Source organism: Acipenser ruthenus, chromosome 17 (genome assembly GCF_902713425.1).
Source record: "Acipenser ruthenus chromosome 17, fAciRut3.2 maternal haplotype, whole genome shotgun sequence".
Taxonomy (NCBI): domain Eukaryota; kingdom Metazoa; phylum Chordata; class Actinopteri; order Acipenseriformes; family Acipenseridae; genus Acipenser; species Acipenser ruthenus.
The window spans coordinates 11,281,116-11,293,934 of NC_081205.1; the positions used below are offsets into that span (position 1 = coordinate 11,281,116).

Below are 12,819 nucleotides of genomic sequence, written 5' to 3' on the forward strand. Positions count from 1 at the left end.
GACGCTCACTCAGCTAAAATCGTAAAGTATAAATGTACGAACTTGGCAGCGGACTGTCTCTCTTTAGTATTGCGAACTGTGTTGACAATTTTAGGAAAACGCATTTGAGAGCAAACATTTGTGTGAGGTTTTTAACTTTCATAACTGAAGAGGTTCCGGGGCTGAGACCCGGCACAAATTAAACACTGATGTTTGTTCAATAATGTGTTCTGTGTAGCTGTGCAGTAGCGTGTTCTGAAGAAACCAAATCTAGAGGTCCCTACTGAGCTGCAGAAGCCGCATTCCCTCTTCCCGGGTCTGCTCGTGGACTCCTCTGCGTTTCTGTTTTGGCACAGTGAGGCGACACAACATCTGCATTTATGAGTCAACGCTGTGAGTGACTGCATGTGTGCGTGTGGGGGAGAGTGGCGAGGAGGGGGAGCTGCAACTGTCTGCCACGTCTGTATCAGAAGGAGATAGAGAAGATACAAAGCAGGGAGTACAGGGAAGGAGGAGAGACGTCGTAGCAGGGCACCAGCTACAATAACACATCTGGGCGAGCAGCTTACATCATTGGCACATTTGCATAATTGTCTTTGCTTGTGAGGCGAAGCATTAATTGTCCGCATTGCTTCAGGGCGACCACAGTGGCCGGTTGCTGGGCTGTGTAGATTTAGTTCTGACAACATGCAGCTGGACATACATCATTGAGGGGATTTGAAACGGGTAAATAAATTATACTCACACACAGTTAATGCTTACTGCACAGTGTGCGAGGATACAGCTTCTGACCCGCGGCTGCTGTAGCTACTTCTCTCCGGCATCTCTGACCAAAATTGCACGGTGTTTACCTGTTACTATACTGCACCGCGTCCTTTGTTCTAGACAGCTCGCTGTGGATTTGGAGTAAGACCAGACTTTGATATTCTGACGGCTCTGTTGTTACCTGTAAATCCGGATACATCATTTAGTTGTTGTTTACCTGGATTCCGCACCCGTCTCCACGACGGGAAGCTAAGTATCCGGCCGGTGTTTGCAGGGCTCGGGCGTCCTGATGCTGAGCGCAGGGAGGATGGAGGAGTTTGAGACCGAGGAAGAGGAGCCGTGGTATGATCAACAAGACCTGGAACAAGGTAGGGTAGCCAGGGCTATGCAATGCGTGGAGTTGTGTACAGCATTTACTGAAAAGAAACCGACCAGGCCAGATCTGAGGTCGCAAATAATAAACACATTAATGAATTCACAAAGACAAATGCCATATTGCATTGCAAAACGAATGAACATTGTGTTTGTTATTGAATAATATTAATATTGCTGTACATTGTATATTGCATCAACAACCCAAAAGTAGCCTACACAAAACCTTATGATCCCTGTATAATGCTGTACAGCTATAGGATTGTGTGGAGTGCGGTACTCTTGTTAAGTTATGGTCCTGTAATGTATGTGTGTTTCCTACGGTGATTACTATAAGTCGCATCACAATAGACCCACTCCTAAGAGTATGGGAAGCTTCCATGCTGTTTGAAAAGGGCGAATAGCAGATTCTATTCCACAAGAGCTGAGTATACACGCACAACAAAATCGAATAATTACCACACAAACAAGCAGCCTTTTATACATATGCATTCAAGGGTAATATTTGCATGGGAACAGCTTAGGCCTACTGTTTTTTGCATGACAGAAAGTAAACAAGCCAGAAGGAATGCTATTGTGTTATGTACACACACACACAGACACACATGTCTCGCAAGTAGAATGCTACCCCGAAATGCTCCCCTATTGCTTGCATAGAGAAGCAGCACTCGCATGTCAAGGTGACTGACAGTTCAGTGATGCAGACTCACCTTCTCAAATGCATGTCAATATCAGCTGACCTTGAGGAATGTGTCACATGCCTGGAACGGGTGATGTTTTTCTGCCTCTGAAAAGTTGATAGTTGTCAGAAAAAAGCAACATAAATGGGGGATCATTTACAATCAGCAAGGCCTTGACATTTTTATTATTTTTCTATATGTGTTTTTAAATGTATATTTTTGTGTAGTTCAGGGCAACAATAGAATGATTATGTATTTTCCTCCCAGCAAATACAATTTCTAAATACATATAATGCTGTCAATTAATGCTGTCTCTGAGGCAGCGGAGGAGTTCGCTTGATTTACATGTGAGATTATTTTTATTTATTTGATTTATTTATTTGAGAACTGAAGGTCAGTGTGGGCATCCTCCGATCCCACGACCAAGCCAGCTGCCTCTTTACAACCAGAAACTAAAGCAGGTCAGCCAGCCTCTGTCCTCTGGAGGACAAAAGCCAGCCCTGCAGGTGTCTGCTGAGCTCACTGGGTGCCTGGCCAGTAGGGGGCACTGTGGCACGAGAAGGAGAAACAGTCCCTGCTGGTTTTGGATCCCTAACCCACCAGAGGCAATGTCCTGCCATAAAAACGGTTGACACTATAAACTTAATATCAACTATTTGTTAGTAAAATAAATATAATTCTTCTACTATACTTGTTCACTTTAAAACCTCCACATAGCATCATACCATGTTATCAAGTAGATGCCTTTTCTTTAAATGATGTTCCCAGTGTTAATCTTCCCCTGAGCTACAGTAGTGTAGATTCCAGCTCAGTCCTCCATAGGTAAAAGGCAGAGGCTTATGTATTATCCTGTTGAGTTGATAAGCCCACTGATGTGTATGTTTCTGATGTGTATACCAATCCTTTAAAAACGATTCCAGATAAAAACAGAACTCATTGAAAAAAAACAAGATAATGACCTAGCTGTCCGATGAGGCTGGGAAGTGTCTATCCTTGGGGACTAGGATGATTAAACAAGAGGCAGTCAGACATCTCACTGTCACCAGCATTTACTAAAAGTATTAAGATGGGGATGAAAATGCCAGCTTGTGCCAGGCAGGGAATGATACAGGAGAAAATTAATGTGAAACTAATGACATCCCAGGGTCACATTACCAAATAACAAGAAAAAAAAGATTGTGTCCTAGTTACTGTTACTCCTGTGATCCAGGGCTTGGTTATCAGAGTAAGAGACTTCGTAACGGGCTAGGGGGTTTCTGACAAGGAAACAGTACAGTATCTAGCCCTTTGTGGATTATTATTCAGAGAAGATTGTATTGCGATATCTTTTTAAAGATAATGTCCATCATTTTACATTATGTCAACACATTAAAGTTATTTGGTTGTAAAAGGCATCAATTAATAGAACAATGTAAAGCTGCAAAATGTAATGCACCAAGGGGCAAAACTTTCATTTCAAGGTTAGAGAAACCCTGCAGAGGCACTTCCCAGCTGGCTTTTTTTTCCACAGAGTTGCACTGTTGAGATTGCCAGTTGTGTAATACAATACAAACACCCACTTAGGCAGCACCAGCCTGTCTTCTTACTGTGCTAATTGCCAGCAATCAATTCATTCCCAGCACGAAAGTGCTGCTTGATTCAAACCATACTGATTCATTTAACCCCTACAGTGCTGTAGCTTCTGAACTGTAAAATATAATGAAGTCCAAAGAACTTGGGAAACAAAAATAACACAAAACATGACAAAGGTTCTGGTTGATTATAAATTGAATCATGTTGAAAATCTCATCAATGCATCACTGATGTAAGTACAGTACCATACTTCCCTGTGCATGGCTGTAAATTTAAAATGAAAGCTGTCAGCAAACATTGCATGTATAAAGTGTGAGGTATCTCCATATATCCCCCAATTCAGAAAGCACACTATGCATTCCCAGTGAGAGATTTGAAACGGTTAAACATAACAAAATAAGCTGCAATGTCTCGAGCTGAATTGAATCGATCACAGATTTACTTACAAACCAATATTCTCACATGAAGCTGCTTTTAATAACCTTGCACTGGCATTTTCAGGGACATTCTCTGCAGTTTGTTCTCATTTCATTGACCTCCTGAAGTTTAAGATTTTCAACCAACAGCGTTTAGAGAATAAAACTTTTGCCATAAAGTATTGAAAGTCACTCTAAGAAGCCAAAAATCTGTCTGCCTGCATTTACAGAGTCATTTTCTAATAAGCAATGCAACAAAGTAGTGACATTATTCGAAAAGTCATGGCGTGTTACATAATGTATAATGTTCCAAAATGGTTTGTAATTTTATGAAACTGAGCTTGACTCAGCAGGTCCCAAAGACTGAGCCATGTTTTCAGTAACGTCACGTTTGTAATCAGGTCATGTCTTCATCCGCTGATGCCTGTTTCTATAAATAGTGTAGCACGGCATATCGGTGCAGTCACACTTGCTGGATTCAGTTGGCTTGTTTGTAAATGCGCATTGTGCCGCATCACACATCGTGCATCACTGTCTCAGGCACAAATACCACACTGTTTCGCTTTTAATGCTTAATGAGCTGTTTTAAATAACATAAATAACAGAACAATTTCACTTTTTTTGTGAATTTCCCAGGTTTTGCCCTGGGGCCACAAAAGACATTACCGCTGTCATACAAACTAAATCACAGGGTGCTCCACTGTGCTGGCAGACTGAGCTTCGCCTATAGGGGCCTTCTCGCTGGCACACCACAGCACACCAGGGCAGAGAGAGAGAAAGGAAAAAGGCAGGCCACATGTAGCAAGAACCCATAGTGCTGCTGGCTCTCCCAGCCTTGTTGGCTTTAAACAGCCTAACCATGCTGGGCCAGGGCAGGGGAAACCCATTGAATCACAGAACAAATACTTCAGTTGTCGTCAATCTCTGATTGCACTTTTTCAGTTGAATGAGTGGGAGTCACATCCGTTCAGCGTGATCAGTTCTGGCTTTAATCTGGCCCACAAATTCCCCCGCAATTACTGCTAGCTTTTACAATCAAATGAGAAAGAATGACCAATTTGTATTGTTCTCCCAGTCGACTACCCAGCCAGTTTGGAGCTCAGTAGTGCATTGTGAGAGGCAGCAGATGATTGTGTTTTTAATAGCTGTAATGTTAGCACGGCACACTCTAGGGACCGGCTAAGCAATCCACACGTGCCTCCCTCCTGTTGGCACACTCTAGGGACCGGCTAAGCACTCCACACGTGCCTCACTCCTGTTGGCACACTCTAGGGACCAGCTAAGCACTCCACACGTGCCTCCCTCCCATGGGGACACTCTAGGGACCGGCTAAGCACTCCACACATGCCTCCCTCTCGTGGTGGCACACTCTAGGGACTGGCTAAGCACTCCACACGTGCCTCCCTCCTGTTGGCACACTCTAGGGACCGGCTAAGCACTCCACACGTGCCTCCCTCGTGGTGGCACACTCTAGGGACCGGCTAAGCACTCCACACGTGCCTCCCTCGTGGTGGCACACTCTAGGGACTGGCTAAGCACTCCACACGTGCCTCCCTCCTGTTGGCACACTCTAGGGACTGGCTAAGCACTCCACACGTGCCTCCCTCCCATGGGGACACTCTAGGGACCGGCTAAGCACTCCACACGTGCCTCCCTCGTGGTGGCACAGTCTAGGGACTGGCTAAGCACTCCACACGTGCCTCCCTCCCATGGGGACACTCTAGGGACCGGCTAAGTACTCCACACGTGCCTCCCTCCCGTGGAGTCTGTCAATGCAGGACTCCACTCACTGTGTCTCTCCTGGGTTGGGTACAGTTCCAACTGGCCACTAGGTAAAGACTCCTTTACAGGGAATATATCATTTTATTATTTAAAAAAACAAAACAAAAAAACACAATATTATTTATTTATTATTATTATTTATTTCTTGGCAGACACCCTTATCCAGGGCAACTTACAATCGTAAGCAAATACATTTCAAGTGTTACAATACAAGTAATACAATAAGAGCAAGAAACACAATAACTTTTGTTCAAGCAAAGTACAAGTGTGACAAACCACAATTCAATAATACAGCAGACAATAGTGATAGTTACATCAGGATATGATTAAATAGTGATAGTTACATCAGGATGTGATTAAATACAAAGTACTACAGGTTAAACACTTGGCAGATTACAGTATTCTGAAGTACAGGATTAAATGCAGTAAAATAGGGGGCAGATAAGAGCAAAATAAAGCACATTTACATGAAGGGTGATAGTGTCCCAGGATACAAACAGAGGAGTTCTACAGGTGCTGTTTGAAGAGGTGAGTTAAGGAGGCGTCGGAATGTGGTCAGGGACTGGGCAGTCCTGACATCTGTAGGAAGGTCATTCCACCACTGCGGAGCAAGGGTGGAGAAGGAGCGGGCTCTGGAGGCAGGGGAGCGTAGCGGAGGTTGAGCTAGTCTTCTAGTGCAGGCGGAGCGGAGAGGTCGAGTGGGGGTGTAGGGAGAGATGAGGGTCTGGACGTAGCTGGGTGCAGTCTGGTCAAGGAATCTGTAGGCTAGTACAAGAGTCTTGAACTGGATGCGAGTGGTGATCGGGAGCCAGTGGAGCGAGCGGAGTAGTGGAGTAGCGTGGGCGAAGCGAGGCAGAGAGAACACCAGGCGGGCAGCAGAGTTCTGGATGAATTGATTTTAATAATATAGTTTCTGTGCATCGTTAGTTTAATATCCTATTGTGTTTGTTCTTTGACATCCTCTTGTAATTTCTAGTCTGCTTTTGAAAAGCTGAATTTCTAAAGTTGGGTGGTTATAAAAATGTCCGCTGTTGTAGCATCTGTGTGCAGCTTTATACAGTGATTTAGCATTGAGAATTGATTAGCTCACAGCTGCTACAGTGTCATTTCTAAAACTACCTAGCTGCAGAAATTCTGCTTTTAGGAGTGTTTTCTTAAGCAATCCCTGTGGTTGAAAAAGGACACAAAACAGTCTCAACAAAAACAGCAAGAGAGAATAATACAAACACAACAGGCTATTAATCAGGGGAGAAATGAAATACTAGGTGGTGCAGAATGAGACAAACCTGTACCGTGCACTGAAAAGTGTTGATACTGTGTGTGGGTACTATTCTAGGCAGTTAATATATTCTTAAAAGCAATAAATTAAAGGACCTCCAAAAACTGTAGGGGATAAAGAGATACCTTCGATTGTCAAGATCTCGTTGGGACCTCTACAATAAACAGTGTCCTATTATAATGTACAAACACATTTTCAATATCGCTCTCTGAAAACGATGGCGGATTTACACGTTACAACAAGCCAAAAATAGACCACGTTCCAGACTGTTCAAAGTTCATAAATCGTGTTTGTTCAACATGAGCGAATGACTCAATACTGGGAATCTCTTCTTAGAAAGATGGTGTTTATTAAGCATGCAACAAAATAAGTCTGAAAATCACACAAAACAGTTACACAATGTCACATTAAAAGCATTACAATGAGAACTAAGGTTTAAAACAACAATTTACCAAATAAATATTAGTACATACTGACACAACAACAAGCGGTCACACAATACCTGAATAGATATTTAAGAGTATTGTTACCTAGCCTGGAAAGCAGTCACTTTCCGAGTTCTGTTACCTTGTGTTTCTCCGAGTGTCAGGGCCCCCAACCTTGATGGATAAATACTGAGAGCTGAGGGCTGCAGGTGCAGTCTTGTAGTTTCTTGGAATCTGAGCGAGCAGGGATCAGCGGTCAGGGGATAGCGCAGAGGGTAGCAGGGGGCTAGAGCAGGGGCTACCGCAGAGGCTAGCGTAGGGGCATAGAGCAGGGGCGTAGAGCAGGGGCCAGCAGAGGGTAGCTGGGGCTAACGCAGAGACTAGGGTAGGGGGGCAGATCTGGGGCGTAGAGCAGGGGCAAGGAGCTAATGTTTAGTTGGCTTTTATACTTTTCAAACAAAGAGATTATTTGAATTTCCCGCTGCATGCTCCGATTGGCTATTTTGTAGCGAATGGGCTTGAAATCTTGATTGATTGCGCCCCCCTTCCTCTGTCTGATTAGTTCATTATCATAATCTGGAAAGGGGAAACTTTTAAAACATGCATAACTTTTGCTAAATAATTCAGATTTTATTCTGAATTCCCGTTATTTTTACCATAAGAAATTACATTTCTTTAGACAACAAACATGTCGGGTTGCGACTTTGGTTAGACATTGCAAACAGTTTAATTCTCTTAGGGATTTATTACCTGGGTTATTCTATACTTGTTAGGCAATTTAAGAATAAAAACACTTGCATCTTGTACTCATAGTGGTATTAAATCAATATGATGTGAAATTTGTCTTAAATCTCTGAATCTTTAAGCTATTTTTCTCTCTTTCAGACTCCTATGCTAAACCACCTCTCTCTCACTAGATGGGTTAATTAAATCACAGAGACAGGTTTGATTAGCCTTTTGTTTCCTGAGTGCCTGGTGCATTCAAGGTGTTCGGTTGATCGTTACCTCTAGGCAAAGCTAGACAAATTAGATTAAAGTTCATTCAATGTAGATTCCTGTTACTATACAATATCATAAGAACATAAGAAAGTCCACGACATTTGCAATATATTTGTGATGGCAATGTCTATAGAACCTACATATGGGCAGCAGTGTGGAGTAGTGGTTAGGGCTCTGGACTCTTGACCGGAGGGTCGTGGGTTCAATCCCCAGTGGGGGACACTGCTGTTGTACCCTTGAGCAAGGTACTTTACCTAGATTGCTCCAGTAAAAACCCAACTGTATAAATGGGTAATTGTATGTAAAAATAATGTGATATCTGTATAATGTGAAATAATGTATAATGTGATACCTTGTAACAATTGTAAGTCGCCCTGGATAAGGGCGTCTGCTAAGAAATAAATAAATAAAAAAGAAATAAATAAATGGAAGTACAGCAGTAAAATCCCAAAATGTACAGATTAATTCTCTGCAATAGTACCATAGTTAATAGGAATGAAAACCCTGGCTATAAAATAGAGCCATTTTTAAGTAAACCAACAGAAGTGCACGCTCACACACAACCTGCTGCTGCTGCTGGTGAGTAGGCTTGAAGGGCTGTGTTTAATCTAGTAGATATAATTCTTTATAATGAAAATACATGTTTGCAACATATGTGTTTCTTTCAGAACTGCACATTTGAGATCTACGCAGAGAATTAAAGTGCCAGGCTTATGGAATTATTTCATTAGCAACAACCCCTTTAGGTATTGGTATAGATTGTCATGTAATAGTCCCTGGCCTCTCTGGTGTGTTTTTTGTGATCTGGACTAACGATAATTGAGTAAAAATGAAATGGAAAACATATAACATACTGTATTTGTTCGAATTTAAGACACAGTTTTTAAACCCATTTTTTTCTTCTCAAAATGGGGTCTTAAATTTGAGTATAGTGATGTGTATTAAAATCATCAACAAAAGATATGACTGCCCGAGTACACAAACAGGAACGTGACTGACTGCCCGAGAAAAGACGAACAAAAACGTTCCTGAACCGATCTTGAATCATCCATGACATACAGGCAGCCATTGTCAAAGAAGCGGGGGTCATTGCTAGGAGATGTCCAGTAATATTGAGGACTCCTCCAACTCAGAGGAGGATGACGAGGAGAGATTTGTTGTTGTTACAGGCATGTTAATTTACCATATACAACATGCTTTAGTAATATGCCTAATAGATGAGTATTCCTGAGTAAAACTGTATCTTATATGTGTAATTGAGGTTGTATCTTTGTAAATGCATCTTTTATTTGATGTTTTATTTTTTCCTCTAATTGAGGGCGAGAAATTTGGGCTGCATTATAAATTCGAGGGTGTCTTAAATTCAAAAGAATAGAGTTCTAGTGTTGAGAACTGTTTTGTATTCAATGCTGCAGATAGAATGTTTTTTTAACTGGATCTTATTTTGGAATCTATCTTGTATTCCTTCAAATCCAATGACTGAATTGACCAGGTGGATGCGTTCATTCAAATCCAATGACTGAATTGACCAGGTGAATGTGTTCCTTCAAATCCAATGACTGAACTGACCAGGTGACTCACGTTGTTCTGAATTGCACCACATTGCTATAATACGCAGATGCACAGCTTCGTCCAAGGAAAGTAATTCAGCGATTTTGGTTCAAACATACTTTCTTTTCCTTACAGTGTACAGTAGATTTTATATCAACAGAATATCATTTCATGAGCATCCTGGAGTAGCCTTCTCTGTACAGAGACGTGTCGCACCTCTCATACACAGTGCTGGCAATGGTACAATTGCCTCAGGTTAAAACGGCACATTTGTCTTTGGGTTGTTCATTGTTAATACTTTGGGGAAAATGATCAAAGACAGAAACGCATTCCCTTCGGTATACATACATTGCAAAGCATCCTGCCCTTACTGCACTTCCTCCTTGCCTCTGTAGCATGATTCATGATATACATTTCAATGGAACCACTCAACCAGAATGGAACCGCTTTACTTATTCTAAAGAACAGTTATAGATTGCTGACATGTTGAATTTATTTAGCATAAAGAGGATTCAAAACAGAAGATGAATAGCAGGTTAAAATACTGCACACGTACAAGGATATAAAGATGTGTTTGTGTGTCGATGTCTGTAGAAGAATTTCATTAGTCAGTTTGTGAAGAGTGCTATGAAATTAAAACTGAATGTAGCAGTGTAGGTAATGCACACAGCAATTACAGTGTGAAAGCATTCGTTTGAAAGGTAATACCTGATCACTCACTCGGCAGTGGTGAGGGTCATTGATTTTCTACATCAGTTTTGCAATTCCTCGGTTAGAAAAAAGGCTTGCAGCAATTCATTCTGTCAGGGTCTGGATATTATCAAAGACATACAGAGGGCTGTAAAGGGAAGTGTTTATGAGATAACTAATTCAATAATTAACATTTGTACTAGAGAGATGGTGGCATGTGGAGTTTTAAAAGGAAATTGTTTCATAGTCAACTCTTTTGGGAACTAGCTCTTACCATTTTATAATCAGCAATGTTCTTTGTCTTTAGTTTGTAGAATGTACTTTATTGAAGTGTAACGACTTCAGCCAAAATGAATAACAATTCTACAATACAGCAAAATTTAAATTCAATGATTTAAAAATAAATGAAATAAAAATAATAATCTGTTATATAAAAATTTAAGAGCAAGTCCCTTGAAATGTGATTTTATTAATTGAATGTATTTGTTCCCCCTGTCCTTGTATTTTATGATGTTCGCAATCATTGAGCGTGGTTCTGGGCACTGATGCTCCAGCCCTGAATTATCATGCTTCTCTATCTTGGTTTGAATCATTTTGAGACAGATAATACTAACTAAATATTGGAGCAACAGAAGGCAGAACCGCTCAGAACCATGCAGCATTACTGCTAACATCAATAAGAGGCAGGAGAAAGGGTTAAAATAAATATGATTATATTTTAAGCTAGTTGCTGTTTGATAATTCTACTAATAGGTGCAAGAAACAGTAATGCAACAAAAGTTATAAAAACTCTAGCTACAGTTTCGAAACATTCTGTCCAATATTGTCTAATATTTTTTCAGTACCGGTAATATAATATTAATATATCAATCAATATGTTATTGGGTTATAAAAAGCATAAAGAGAATAAAACTAAAGTTGCAATTTTCTACCATAGCAGTAGCACACCACTCCTCTCCGCCCTCGTCACATTGTGCTGTCTGTCTGTCTGCTGCACTCCCCTCCGCCCTCGTCACACCGTGCTGTCTGTCTGCTGCACTCCCCTCCGCTCTCGTCACACCGTGCTGTCTGTCTGTCTGCTGCACTCCCCTCCGCTCTCGCCACACCGTGCTGTCTGTCTGCTGCACTCCCCTCCGCCCTCGCCACACCGTGCTGTCTGTCTGTCTGCTGCACTCCCCTCCGCCCTCGTCACACCGTGCTGTCTGTCTGCTGCACTCCCCTCTGCTCTCGCCACACCGTGCTGTCTGTCTGTCTGCTGCACTCCCCTCTGCCCTCGTCACACCGTGCTGTCTGTCTGTCTGCTGCACTCCCCTCCGCCCTCGTCACACCGTGCTGTCGGTCTGTCTGCTGCACTCCCCTCCGCCCTCGTCACACCGTGCTGTCGGTCTGTCTGCTGCACTCCCCTCCGCCCTCGTCACACCGTGCTGTCTGTCTGTCTGCTGCACTCCCCTCCGCCCTCGTCACACCGTGCTGTCTGTCTGTCTGCTGCACTCCCCTCTGCCCTCGTCACACCGTGCTGTCGGTCTGTCTGCTGCACTCCCCTCCGCACTCGTCACACCGTGCTGTCTGTCTGTCTGCTGCACTCCCCTCCGCCCTCGTCACACCGTGCTGTCGGTCTGTCTGCTGCACTCCCCTCCGCCCTCACCACACCGTGCTGTCTGTCTGTCTGCTGCACTCCCCTCCGCCCTCCCCCACATTCTGATACATGTACATTCAAGTGCACAAACCCTACACACATGTCTGCCCTGCTCACACGCACACGCACAAGAGAGCATTTGTGTGCATGATGTGAGCACGTACACACAGCAGCATTCTCATGGACTGGCTGCCTTTGGAAACGTTTTAAATGAACACTGAAATTACTAATCACATGCACGGTCTGTAAAATTCCAGCAAAGTGTTTTATGCCATATTCTTCTACTCAGAGTGGTAGTAAAGCTAATTAGATACAGCCCTTTACTCTTTCCTGTGCAGAGTGTATTAAAGTGAAATCATGGAGAAAGCATCCCTGAATTGTTAACCATCCCATAATACCGACTTTATTGAGCAAGACGTCCCACAAGAGCAGGGGTACTGTATCTCAAATTGTATTTGTTTGCTTCCAATGTAGATTACCTGTATGGAAAACAAACCTTGTCAATAAGTCTTTTTTTTCGGTACACGTCTGGCATGAAAAATTGATTTTCTGGAAAATGTCAGTTTCTAGTTGCTAATAGTTGACAGTGTGCCCTTCCTAGAACAGAACCATTGGGTGCTTGTATAGAGCTCCTTTCTGTAGCCCTGTACTTCACACCTGCCTAGGCAGACAG

At 42.6% G+C, this 12,819-nt stretch overlaps 1 protein-coding gene across 1 annotated transcript in view; it reads left to right on the forward strand.

Moving 5' to 3' along the window:
* The first annotated feature begins 229 nt into the window (after positions 1-229).
* The window catches only part of cdr2l (cerebellar degeneration-related protein 2-like), a 31,871-nt gene continuing 19,281 nt past the window's right edge, over positions 230-12,819 (forward strand). The window contains exon 1 of the mRNA XM_034039541.3: positions 230-1,112. Within this exon, the coding sequence (XP_033895432.1) occupies positions 1,034-1,112 (79 nt within the window). The 5' untranslated portion in view covers positions 230-1,033. The remainder of the gene's footprint in view (positions 1,113-12,819) is intronic.